Raw genomic sequence first — 12,458 nt, 5'->3', positions numbered from 1 at the left:
CCCCCACTGAAGCCTGGACTGAGAGTCAGGAATGGCAGGTGTCCTCCAGGGCTGCGTAGTGTGTGCCCTCCTTAGGCATTGGGCTCCAAATCTGTAGCCCTGCAGGTTTCAGCGATGGCCCTGGGCCTCTGACTCACCTGCAGACTCACAGAGTTGCCTTTCTGGGAAGACCGTGGCAGGGCGCCCTGGCGTGGCCCAGGTTCCACAGCCCCGTGGCTGAGTGCGTGTCAGAGTCCCTAGCTCTCAGGCACAGGGAAGACCAGGAGCCGAGAGGCCTGAGATGAGGTGTGTGCTCGAGGGCTACAACCCGCCCCTAGCTCCAGTCGAGCTAGCAACTGACCACTGGAGTAGAGATAACAGGATCTGACAAGCAGAACATTCTAGACAGCAGGAGAAGGAAAGAGGAATGAGTGCCACGCCCTCTTTACCCAGGGCCAGCAGATGGTCCCCGATTATAAATACTTGCCAGAGGTCGGCATCCACATCCCCCTTATCCCAGATGTAGAGAGGAGGGGTACCAAGCTCATAAGTTCTGGCAAATAGTCTTCTTATACCTTACTGTTTATTCTCCTCCCTGCCCCCCTGAAAAAAAATTATAAGACACTCATGTCTGTCTGTACATTGCTTACAGAGGATGTCATGCAGCCCTGAACTCACTGTGTATTTAACCATTAATTTTTTGACCCTCCTGCCTTTACCTCCTCAGTCTAAGATTACACATATGTACCACCACACTCTGTCTGTGTGGGGCTGTGGATCAAACACAGGGCTTCATGCATGGGAGACAATCACTCTACCAACTGAGTTACATTTCCAGCCCTCCAGCTGTTTCTCTCTGAAGTGGCATTGCCAAGACAAGCTAGGCTTGTCTGCTGGCTGAAGCTGTGTGGTCCTCTGTCCAGACACCAAGGTCTCTAAGTGAACACCCCTGACTTGAATGCTAGCTGTTGCTTTGGGTCTTAGGAATTAGACATAGATGCTTCAGGGCAGCCAAGGTCTTGGGCATCCTAGATGACAGGCGAGGGCTTAACTTCTGTCTATAACCTGTTCCTTATTGACCCATTGGGTTTTAAGGGATTCAAAACTCTCAAACTCTATTCTTACGTGTGCTTTCCGAGTTAGATAGTCTGTGGCCGTGGTTCAGAGTTTAACACACAACTGGTTCTGTCGTGTGCTCTGTGACACGTCTCGACACCTCTGTTCTCCTAAGTGGTCTTGTAACATCTCCCTCTCCCAGAGCCTCTTCTGCTACCTTCCAGAACTTTATACAATCCGTATTAACATATCTTGTGGCCATTCAAATCCTGGGTGCTTGTCACCACCAGGCTATTAATCCTCCAGAAATGCCAGATAAACAACCTGCTGCTTGTGAGTAGACCGAGAACCACTGTGGGTGAGTGGTTCATGAATGTGTGTGCACAGGTATGTGTGAGTGGATCATGACTGTATATGCACACGTATGTGTGCCTATGTGCACACCTGCATAGTATGCTAATGGCTATGTCCACTAGAAGAAGGACTGAATGGCAGGTGACACTCCTCTGGGATGGTGTGTCACCCAGGTGCCTGGACACTGATTACTTAGGAGCACATCACTAGGTGCCTGGTCCTGAGTCACACCAGGATTCCTCCACAGTATTCAGCCTAAATCTGGCTTGGCAGCTCCAATCTGGGGTCTCAAGAAGGCCCACCATGTGCAACAGGTCTGGGAAAGACAAAGAAGACGATGGGGATGAAGCCTCTTTTTCCAGGCCTCGTGCAAGGCTCCCTCAGCCCATGGGAAGCTGTTCCCTGACATTTGAGGGTCAAAGGCTGTTGGAGTTTCTCTTTCATGCTTTTCTCAGAGAAGATGAGATGAATTACTGGCTCCTGATAAGTTAGAATCATAGAAATTCCTTAGCACTGAAGTCACCTCTTTCCTTTCTCCACCATCTTTGGCTGTGTGTGCACCAGCATTTGTCTGAGGCTGGCTTCAACAACAGTCACATAAATCAGAAACCTACACGGCCAGACTTTGATGTTATTCAAGTGTTAAGGAGCTTCTTCCATATTCTGAAAGGTCAGAGGGGGTGTCTCCCTGCCTTTCCTGGCTCTAGATGACCCCGATGTCTTTCCTGTGTCCTGGCTTTTGTCTGGGTCACTGCCATGTTTCTTCATGACTAAGTGTGCTTTCCCTGTGACAAGGGTTCCATTCACTAGCCTAGGCCCACACTAATGTCCCTTAACTTTAATACCTCTGTGACGGCCCTATTTCCATACAAGGTCAGAGCCCCAGACAACAGAAGTTCAACATAGACATATTTTAAGGGACAGGGACCCATAGAGGGGAGTGAAGATTAGTAGCTAACAGAGTTGGGGAGGATTTGGGAAAGGTAACAGTGAGCAGAGACCCTCGGAATAAAGTTTGTTGAAAAACAAAAAAGAGGAAAGACACATAACAGATATGATTATTGGTAGGAAGCTTAGTGCGTCTGCTAGCACCAGCCTCTACGGTCACATGTGAACCCTGGCATTAGAACGCAGGTTAACCACATAGACAACACCACATTGGCAGTAGTTGCTTTGAAGAGTCTTACAGGTGCCCTCCGTGTAATTGGTGCTGTAAGCACCCAGAACCTGTTTGCTAAGGGATCCCTGGCTGTGGCTCTCATCCACAGCCAGTCAGATGCTGCAGCTGGGTCCTCCATAAGTGAGCCACCTGTATGCTATGGGATGTTAGCATCCTGCTACATGGCCCGTGGACCACCACCCAACCCCGAGCACATGCACACTCCTATCACAACCAGTGGCGCACTCCGAGTCTGAATCCCACACAGTTGTCAAGCCCATCTTCTCTGCGGGCATCAGACTCGACTCCCGCTACCAAGAGATCTGTGTAGGTGGGGTGGGGTGGGGTGGGGGAGTTACACCACATAAGGTACTCTACCAGCCATCACTCAGACACCAACCCTGGATGACCAAGGACGCTGGAGCCCTTCTCTGCCTCTGCAGCCCCATTCACGTTTCTAGGCAGCAGCCCCATGTATTCTGAATCAAGGGTGCACAGATGACTGGGTTATGTGACCTTTTGAAGGTGGGAGCTGTTCTTGTACCTGCTTTTCTGTCCCCATGAATGCAGAGTATCCTCACAGAACATGGCTAGAGCAAGAGAAGAGAACCCCAAGAAAGGGCAGCCAGGCAACAACATCCCATATGCTCTAGGAATAAGGAGATCCTCACATCAAATGATGCTATGCAACCTTGCTATTGGTTGAATAAACATGCCCACAGCCTATGGCTAGGCAGAACAGAGGTAGGCAGGATGTCAGTTCCCAGGCTTGGAGTCTGAGGCAGGACCACAGGAAGAGAAGAGAGAAGGAAGAGAAAGGAGAAGATGCTATGGGGTTGATGAATCTTGAAAACATGGCCTTGAAGGCTGGACAATTGGAATAAGAGCAGCCCGGGTGGAACATGGCAAGTCCTATCCCAGGGTTATTGATGGGGAAGTGGGCACTAGGAGCTTACAGGGCAGGTATGTGCCCGGCTCCAGTGCTTTAAAGGCTTATCATAAATACGTAGGCTTTGTGTCTTTTATCTGGGAACCGAATGACCTAAGGTGGAGTAGAAACCCCTCAACTGAGATTAATTAATACCTCAATAAGGCACCGCTTAGTGTTAGCACTGGTAGTGTCCCCAGAGTCCTGATTGGCTTCTGAATAGCCTTAGTTAGAATTCAAAGAAATGTGATCTCATGTCAAATCTGCTTCTGTAAGCCATTTGAAATCTAAGAGTGACAGGCAACCTGTCTGCAGGCCGGAATTGCCTGGCTACCATATTCTCTCCAAGCTGACACTGACACCTTTTCAGTGTGAAACCATCCGTGTGGCGCCAGCGCACATATGAGTACTTAGGGCAAAGGAGTCCCCAGGCCTGAGCCCCATAGTGTTGGCAACAGAAGGGAGCCTCCAAATCCAGTGATGACATCACTCATAGGCAACAGGGACCCGCCCATCTATTGCCATGGCAATCACCATACATTCCCAGTGTCCACCTGCCCTCACCTGCGCCAAACAGTGTGTGTGGTTACATCATGGCCTAAATAAAAGGCAGGGCCCTCTGATCTGCTCTCTCTTTCCTTCTTCTTTTTCAACCTCTTTGTCCCTTTCCCCTACCTCCAATAAACCTCTCTCCCGTGGAACTGTGCTGGCCCAGTGTGAACTGTCTGGAAGAGCTGCGATTCTAACAACTTGAAGACAATGTATCCAAATGTGTCTGAATGTGTCTAACTGTGTTGTGTGTTATTCTCTTTCAGGATGGTGAGATTCACCGAGGAGAGGCTGAGAAAAAGAGAAGCGTGGCCAAGCTTTCGCAGACAGCCTCAGAAGACAGTGATGTGTTTGGTATGTAGCAGCCGAGAAGGGAAAGCCACCTGTCACCCTTGGACTGTGAGCCTATGCATTCTCACTGGGGAAGTTATATTTCAGGGGCCAGGGTCCACACATGTCAATGTGGGGTTTTGTTATTGTTGCTTCTGGTTTTGTTTTGTTTGGTTTGTGTGTGTGTGTGTGTGTGTGTGTGTGTGTGTGTGTGTGTGTGTGTGTGTGTTTCCCTATGTGAACACAAGCTTGCATGTGGCATGGTGCCTGTACAGAAGTCAGAGGACATCCTGAGTGTGAGTCTTCACCTCCTGCCTTGTATAAAACAAGGTACCTTGTTCACTATTGCATAAGCCAGGCTAACTCATCCCTGTGCTTTCCGAGAGCAGCCTCCACCTCCGTCTCCTTCTCTTGGCTCTGGAATTACAGATGTGCACTGCTGCTCTTGGTTTTATATAGATTCTAGTGAGCCAAACTCATGACCTCACATGTGTGTAACAAGTCATTCTACCCACTGGGCTATCCCCTCCACCTCTGTCTTCATTTGTAAACACACCTGGGCAAACACTGCCCTCCTGCATACCCCCCCCCACGTGACCTGGGGCTCTCCCCTTTTGTGTTCATTTTTGCTCCCTGTAGTCCTAAGGCTCCTCGCAGTCTCCCTCTCTGCAGTCTGTGGGGACATCAGCAGGCCCCACGGTGTTGAAAGCATCCTGATGGGGAAGCAAGCTTGCCAAGGCTGCGTACTCCGGCTGGCTGGAGACAGTGACTCAGCTGTTGTTGGAAATAACTGTGGTCTACAAAATGTTCCATTCTGTTGTCCCACAGGCACACACCACCCTGCACACGGGTTTTGTTTCTTCCTATTTCTCAGAGAGGACAAACACCCACATCTGATTTTTTTGAGGAATGTGGTTATCTAGAACCCTAAGGGCACAGCTGTCTCTTGTCTCCCACTTAGGGAGCCGTGAGAAGGGAAGTGTGACAGAGAGCCAGCCTGTGTGGTAAGAACCCACTGTCCCTGCCACTGCAGGGACCATGGCCCAGGTTGTGCAGCCTGGGTGTCAATCACTCAAATCCAGTGCCCTTAGCCACATCCCCTAGCCCCCACTTGCCTATACGAAGACCTTTCTTCATACCTTCCCCCACTAGGCAGCACCATCTACCCTGCTCTCTGTTCTTAGTAACATGGCTCTTCAGAATGTCTTTCTTCTGTGCTTTGCCCTTCTTGAGCAAGTATCTGTAGTTGAAAAGCCTCTGAGATCAATGTGACCCTAATGTGGGTCGGGGCTGGAAGTAGGGTGGGTGGGCAGGCCAGTGGAGGAGGGGCTCTCTGGTTTTTTTGGCTGTGTCTATTTCCACGGGAATTTTCTGGGGGGCATTCCGGTCTTTAGGAAGTGGGGTGTTCATTTTTTAGTGGCGGAGGGAAGAGTAGAAGACAGCGGTATGACTGCCTGACAACAAGGTGCACGGTTTAAAATATTCAGGGCAAGGCACGGGGCACAGAACATAATGTCTGCCTGTATTGTGTTTAGGATGGTCCAGAGTCTGCTGGGATTCTTTACTTTCTAAGTATGTCCATAGAAGTAACACACATCTATATACACAGAGGGGTATCAGGGTACCAAAGAAAAGGCATAATATGTATGCCCCGGTTTGTGTTTTCTTTAAGCAAATGTCATCTTGAGTATTAGTTATGTTTTTTTGTTTGGTTGGTTTTTTTTTTTTTTTTTTTTTTTGTCATGCTAGGGGTTGAGTTCAGAGTTGGAAGCTTTACCACTGAGTCCTACTTCCAATTAACTGCTTTTTAGTTTACTTGTAATGATAGCAGCCTCCGTGTAACGTTGTATGCCTGTGTGTATGTGTGTGTACACATACACACATGTATGTATGTAATGCACAAACTATGTCTTACGAGAGGCCTCTGTGAGCCTCCTCCTTGAATTGTATAAACACTCTGATTCCTGAAGCTCTCTCCCCTAAAGCCGCTTCACCCTGACTGGGAGGCAGAGCAAGGCAGAAGCTGCAGGTCTCTCCACCACACAGTGGCTGGTGGTTGTTCCTGACCTAGGACACGAATATACTCACCCTGTGGCATGAAGGCACCTCAGAGCTCTCGCAGTGTAGACGCAGTAGGATCTGAGTCACCCTCATGCATGTACGGCTCATGCTGGCGCTAGCTGAGTCAGAGCCCAGGGGTGTGTGAGGAGCCTGCTGCCTGCAGATGGCCTAGGTTCACTCAACCCTGAGTCAGGGAGGATCGGCCCTGGGTACTCAGTACTCAGTAATCCTCGGTGATGCAGACCAGAGATGCGGTGAGCTGCCAAAGCCCTGCCCTTGAACTTGTCAACCTTGCCTTGTGGCCCCCTCTGGGATATACATGGGTTCTAGGCTAAAGATAAAAAATGACAAATGAAGAAAGAAAACTTAGGCGACCCTGGGTAACCCTGGCTGCCTTTTCTGTTTTGTTTGGCTTGGTTTAGTTTGGTTGGGGCTTTTTTAGTTTTGTTGCTGTTTTATTGTTGTCATTGGCGGTGGTGGTGGTGTGTGTGTGTGTACATACCCCGGGGTATAGGTCAGAGGAAGACAATTTTTGGAAGCTGAATCTCTTTTCCAACATGTGGGTCCCAGGGATCGAACTCAGACTGTCAGACTTTGCATTGACTGTGACCAACTGAGCCATATCTCCAGGCTGAATGTGGATCATAGAACCTAGGGAATAGACTCAGATGTGGTTCCAAATGAAACCAGCCCCCTCTACTTCATAAGGGCTTCTCTGACTATCCAGGAGGCTCATAGCGTTCCAGAAAAGCAAGTCCCCTTGACATTTACTGCCTTTTGTGAACATGGAGTCAACTTCAGCCCTACTGTGCTCATCTCTAAACTCTCAGATATCATTTCATTTCTGTGTCAGAGGACAGGTGGCGGATATAGAAAGTAGTAAGAACTGTCTCCTGTACTCAACATGTTATTACAGGATGAAATACCCCTAGGATATTGGACATCATGCAGTCAGAAGCGGGGTACTACTTCCATTAAGAAAACGCTCTTGGACGGGATGAACTGGACAGCCAGAGAGAAGTTTGCAGGCAGGGGTCGACTGGGCACAAGTGCTACATCCGATGACTCTAAGGCCCACGCCAAGCCAATCAACAGCATCCAGACTCACTTCCTCTGTGCCTTTTCCAGGCCAGAGGCCTGAGTAAGCAGCTGCACACAGGCTTTGAGACCTTATGTTAATGGGTAAAATGCCACTGAAAGGTTGCCTCAGTCTCAGGGGAGTGTCTCAGCAGGCACAGTGTTAAGTCTCTCTGTCCTCTTCCTCTGTCAGCACTGTGGTTACACCTCAGGCCTGGTTGCCTGGATACACAGGAGGAAGGAAATGGTGCAGGGCACTGTAGCCTAGGGAACCTTGTTGACCCCATTTTGAGGAACCAGGCTATTTTTCAGCTGGCTAGTTTTTAAACTTTGTACACACACACACACACACACATACACACACACACACTGCTCACACCATCCTATCATTTGAAAGCCAATGAGAAGAAAGGCAACATGCCCCACCCACTTTCTACAGAGCTCTCAATACAGGGCTGCTCCCCAGCAGGTCCTCCATGAAATGAGCAGCTCTAGTAATATATACCAGTGACCAGAAGAGGGCGCCGCTGCTCTGCAGGAGTGACTGGTTCTTTCTAACCAGTCCAGGACTGAGTCTCTACATGTGCACAAGCTGCCCGAACTTGACAGGTGGTGCAGGCAAGAATGGCTGAAGAGTAGGGTCACATCTTCCTTCCGCTGCTGTCCTATTTCACGTGTCTGTCAGGTACACAGGTGAGGTCAAATCTTGTGGAAAGTTACATGAAGTGCAGGTGATGGAGACGGACCTGCAGGTATTCAGTGCTGATGGAATAGTCGTCAGAAACATTTGCACGCACTTGTCTCTGTTGCCCACGGCTTGAGTCAGTCTACAGTAAGGGGGCACACAGGAAGTAATAGATTACCAAAGAGTATGAGGTGTCTAGATCACATAAAATGCAGCTGTGACGACCGTGATTGCTGTGGCGGCGTTTAATCGTGAGATGTGGCCACCTGCATGGAAGTCAGATGTCTCGTGTCACTCGGAATGTGGCAGAACTGTGCATTTTTTTTTTTTTTTTTTGCCTTCTGCTTCTTTGGCTCCTCAGATGCGAGGAGGGGGACAGGACAGAACCAGAACCTCTGTGAATGGTAAAGTGTCCACATGCACACAGGCAGGAGTCTGTGGCAGTGGCAGCTTTTTTTCCTTTCTTTCTTTCTTTAGGTTTCTGACATTTTTAGTTTTATTTATTTTATGCATATGGGTATTTGCCTGCATATGTATATCTGCACCATGTATGTGCCTGGTGTCTGGGGAGGTCAGAAGAGAGCCTAGGAGCCCCTGGAACTGCAGTTATGGATGGTTGCAAGCCACCATGTGGGTGCTGGGAACCAAACCTCAGGTCCTCTATAAGAGCAATAAGCATCCTAACCACTGAGCCATCTTTCCAGCCCTATTTATTTGGGTTTTAAGACAAGATCTTCCTCTGTTGCCCAGGATAACAAAGAACTCACTACAATTCTCCAGCTTCATCCTCCCCAGAGCTGAACTTCTTGGAGTGTACCATGCAGTCATAGCCGTCCCTACAGAGTTTACATGGCCATTTTAAAGGATGCAAAGTTGTGTCTAACAAATTCTAAGAATTTTCCAGCTTACATTTTTATTAGAGATAACAGTTACATAGTGGTCATGGGCCACAAACTGTCATGTCGAATGGCTTCTTTATTGGGATAACCTTCTGTCAACAGACCTGATCTGACCCAAAGACAGAGAGCTGGACAGCTGGACAGACAAAGCCAGACTTGGCTGAGCCAGGACTTGGATGGGTATGGCATAGGGATACAGGTTCTCAAGCTAGGAAAAAAAAAAGAAAAAAAAAAACAGAGTTAGGGAGTCAGTGCTCCCAGAAGCTGAAGCCCCTCATCCCCTGTCCCACTAGAGGAGGGTGGTGGGCTACAGGAAAGAGATGAGAGAAGGTTGCATGAGAGCAGAGAGGCGCCACCTGGTTCACTTGCCAGCGTACACTTCACCACTTTACACTGTTCCCGTTCTCCTTCTGTCAGAGGTGCCCGCTTCCATCCCAACACCAACGGCATCAGTAAAAGAATGGGTAGGCAATCTGGTCGCCATGGACACACCCATAATCCTGGTACTTGGGAGGCAGAGGCAGTAAGAATTCTGCTTACAAACAGGCACCTCACAGTCCTACAGCTCAGCCATGTTTGGGCATGTTGCAGGTCCGTCGGCATTTCTGATGCTCTCCATCACTCATAACTGGGGATGGGTGCCCATCTTGAGCTGCTCATAATAAAAATGTCATCCATGACAAATGCTGTGAGCGCAGCCTTGAGTCTTGTAGATCCGGCTCAGTGATTTGAGTCCAGCTGCTCCATCGTACCTCACCACGCCAGTAAATAAGATAAACATGGTACCTGAGCACTTCCAATGGGCTTGCAATATTCTAGGATGGGACCCAAGGGGTCAGGGGTCAGAGGGGTCAGAGGTCAGAGGAAACAACAGAGGGACGGAAGGGGACGTTTTATCACAAATTGACACGTGGAAAGCAAAGGCATTTTTTGCTGTTTTTGCTTTTCAAGTAGCAGATCAGTATTCTGTTGTTGAGAGGCCACCTCAGCATGAGCATGCCCAGAAGCCAGGAAGCCTTGGCAAAGAGAGATGGGAAGAAAGGTACTGTGCCTTGACCAAGTACCTGAACACTAGCGTGTCCACGGGAGGTATTTCTTCCAGGAGAAGACAAGTCTCTGACTGAAAGAGCAGGGCAGGAGATGAGGAGAAAAGTTCTGTCTGTCCAGCTGACAGAGCCGGGCTCTTCTTACACATTCAGCGTCCGTTCCTGAGAGGGAGTCCTAGAGCACCCCCACCCCAGGCCAACTTAGCTGACTCAGCTATTTAATTTGCCTTATTAGTGAGGACAAATTGAGTTTGGTTTGCAGGTGTGAAATCTTTCTTGCATGCGTGTGGGCCTCCTGCCTCCTGCCCTACTCTGGGCTTTTCTCATCTGAGGTCTTGATCATGTGTTATTTTAACCAGCTTCTAAGAAGAGTCTTGGTGCCCATGTGGACTTGCCCAGAACTTCCCAAGACCGGAGTACACACTCTGTATGTAGGGTTTTCAGTCTTATTTTCCCCATATTTTAAAAATAAATATTGTGCTGTATTTATTTCACTCCTTTACATATGTATACTTAACAGATTAAAGAAATTAAATTAGCCGGGTTGTGGTGGCGCACGCCTTTAATCCCAGCACTTGGGAGGCAGAGGCAGGCGGATTTCTGAGTTTGAGGCCAGCCTGGTCTACAGAGTAAGTTCCAGGACAGCCAGTGCTACACAGAGAAACCCTGTCTCGAAAAACAAAAAAACAAAAAACAAAAAAAAAAAGAAATTAAATTAACTGATGGGTTAAAGGATATACTCCAACCGACAGGCAATTTTGTGTTCTGACCTGTTTAACCCACTGACGTTGTATAAGGCTCCAATGGTCCTGATGAATACTACTTTAAAAGCCGCTCGCTCTCCTATGTGGTTGAATTTGAGAGTGTAAAACTCCAGACCCTCTGAAAACATTAAAGACCCAGAAATAGCTGGTTTCTGGTGTAACTGCATTTGCTGGGTGCCCAGTACCACAGTCTCCAGGGTCTCATGAGATTAAATTCAATCCTATAGGCCTTTGAGTTTGTGACTTTAAGACATTAATCTTTAAAACTTCTTTTAAGAAATTCCCATTACCTTTACAGTCCAGTGACTTCAGCCGCCTATAAGGCTCCTCCACAATTTAATACCTTAGATGATAATAATTCTTCTGTTCTTGAATTGATGAACTAAATCCACACTACCCCACCCCACCCCTCTACTACAAAAAGAAGCTCCAGGAAAGAGCAAGGAAGAATCAGACTGAAGCAACATGGAACCCCAGCAGCACAGACACGGCTGTGAGTAACACACGGGGCAAGTGAACATGGCTCCTCCCGAATCCTGCTCCTCAGATATCCCTGAGGCACGCTCCAGCATCCCCTGTACCATCCACTCAGTGCCCCCCTCACAGCTATCTTTGCCAGGTTGTATGCCCACTGACATTAGGACAAGTGAGCTATGCCCAGCAGCGCCATGACCAACAGGCTTTGGGACCCTCACCCCAGCGTCCTTGCCATTGGCAGCCCACCTGGCCTTTCTCCTGGGCTCACTGCCTGTGCCTTTTCTCAGAAGATACGACACCTTTCTTGGCACCTCTAACTTCTTGGGGTCCTTGTATTTTTCAATTCATCCTCATACCTTCCTGGCTCCTGCTTTCAGAGGACCTCCTGTGGGGATCCTGTCCCTGCCACACACTGTTCCACTATGTGGTTGCTGGGAATTGAACTCAGGACCTCTGGAAGAGCAGTCAGTGCTCTTAACCACTGAGCTAAAGAGAAACTACAATGGTTCCACTGGGGCTCGAACCCAGGACCTTCTGCGTGTAAAGCAGACGTGATAACCGCTACACTATGGAACCACGTGCCACACTGTTCCTTAGAACACTCCTAGGTGTTCTTAGAAACCCCTCCATGACCTTTTAACCCTTACGTTCTGCACGCTCTGTCTCCAGCTCAAGCCTTCGCCTGGCCTACTCACTGCAGCTCCACTACAGGAAGTGACCTGAGTGTCTTGGTGCCTGAACTTGTGTAAACAGACCTCTAGAGGGCACTATACAAGCAGGTTAACCTCCTCCTTAACACTGGCACCCACGAGGTGAGCCCCTGGGAGTCTCTGCTCCGTGTCCCTTCTCGGTGACCAGTTCTGAACTGAGACACAACCTGTCAGGACTCATAAACCTTAGAGGCTAAGAACCCCAGCTGCCTTTGTGTTTCAGCTCAGAGGGAAGAACAGATTGTCTGGGAAGAGAGGAAAGGTGGCATGTCAGCTGGAGGCGCTACTGACAGGCAAGGTGGCATCCATCACTTCCTTCCTGGTCCTCTGACCAGAGGTGTCAGACAGTCCCTCTTCTATACAAGGCACCAGGAAGAGGGACAC

General features: G+C 48.9%; 1 protein-coding gene and 1 non-coding gene across 5 annotated transcripts in view; one reads left to right on the top strand and one right to left on the bottom strand.

Annotated features, from left to right (window-relative positions):
- Positions 1-12,458, top strand: part of Mbp (myelin basic protein) — a 113,738-nt gene that overhangs the window by 41,442 nt on the left and 59,838 nt on the right. For all 4 annotated transcript variants that reach the window (XM_034517760.2, XM_076912367.1, XM_034517758.2 and 1 more), the window contains exon 3: positions 4,292-4,379. In XM_034517760.2, the coding sequence (XP_034373651.1) occupies positions 4,292-4,379 (88 nt within the window). The remainder of the gene's footprint in view (positions 1-4,291; positions 4,380-12,458) is intronic.
- Trnav-uac (transfer RNA valine (anticodon UAC)) lies at positions 11,868-11,940 on the bottom strand. The gene has a single exon. It is a non-coding gene; the product is annotated as a tRNA-Val (tRNA).

Source organism: Arvicanthis niloticus, chromosome 14, assembly GCF_011762505.2.
Source record: "Arvicanthis niloticus isolate mArvNil1 chromosome 14, mArvNil1.pat.X, whole genome shotgun sequence".
Lineage (NCBI taxonomy): Eukaryota > Metazoa > Chordata > Mammalia > Rodentia > Muridae > Arvicanthis > Arvicanthis niloticus.
This window is presented reverse-complemented; position numbering and strand designations above follow the sequence as displayed.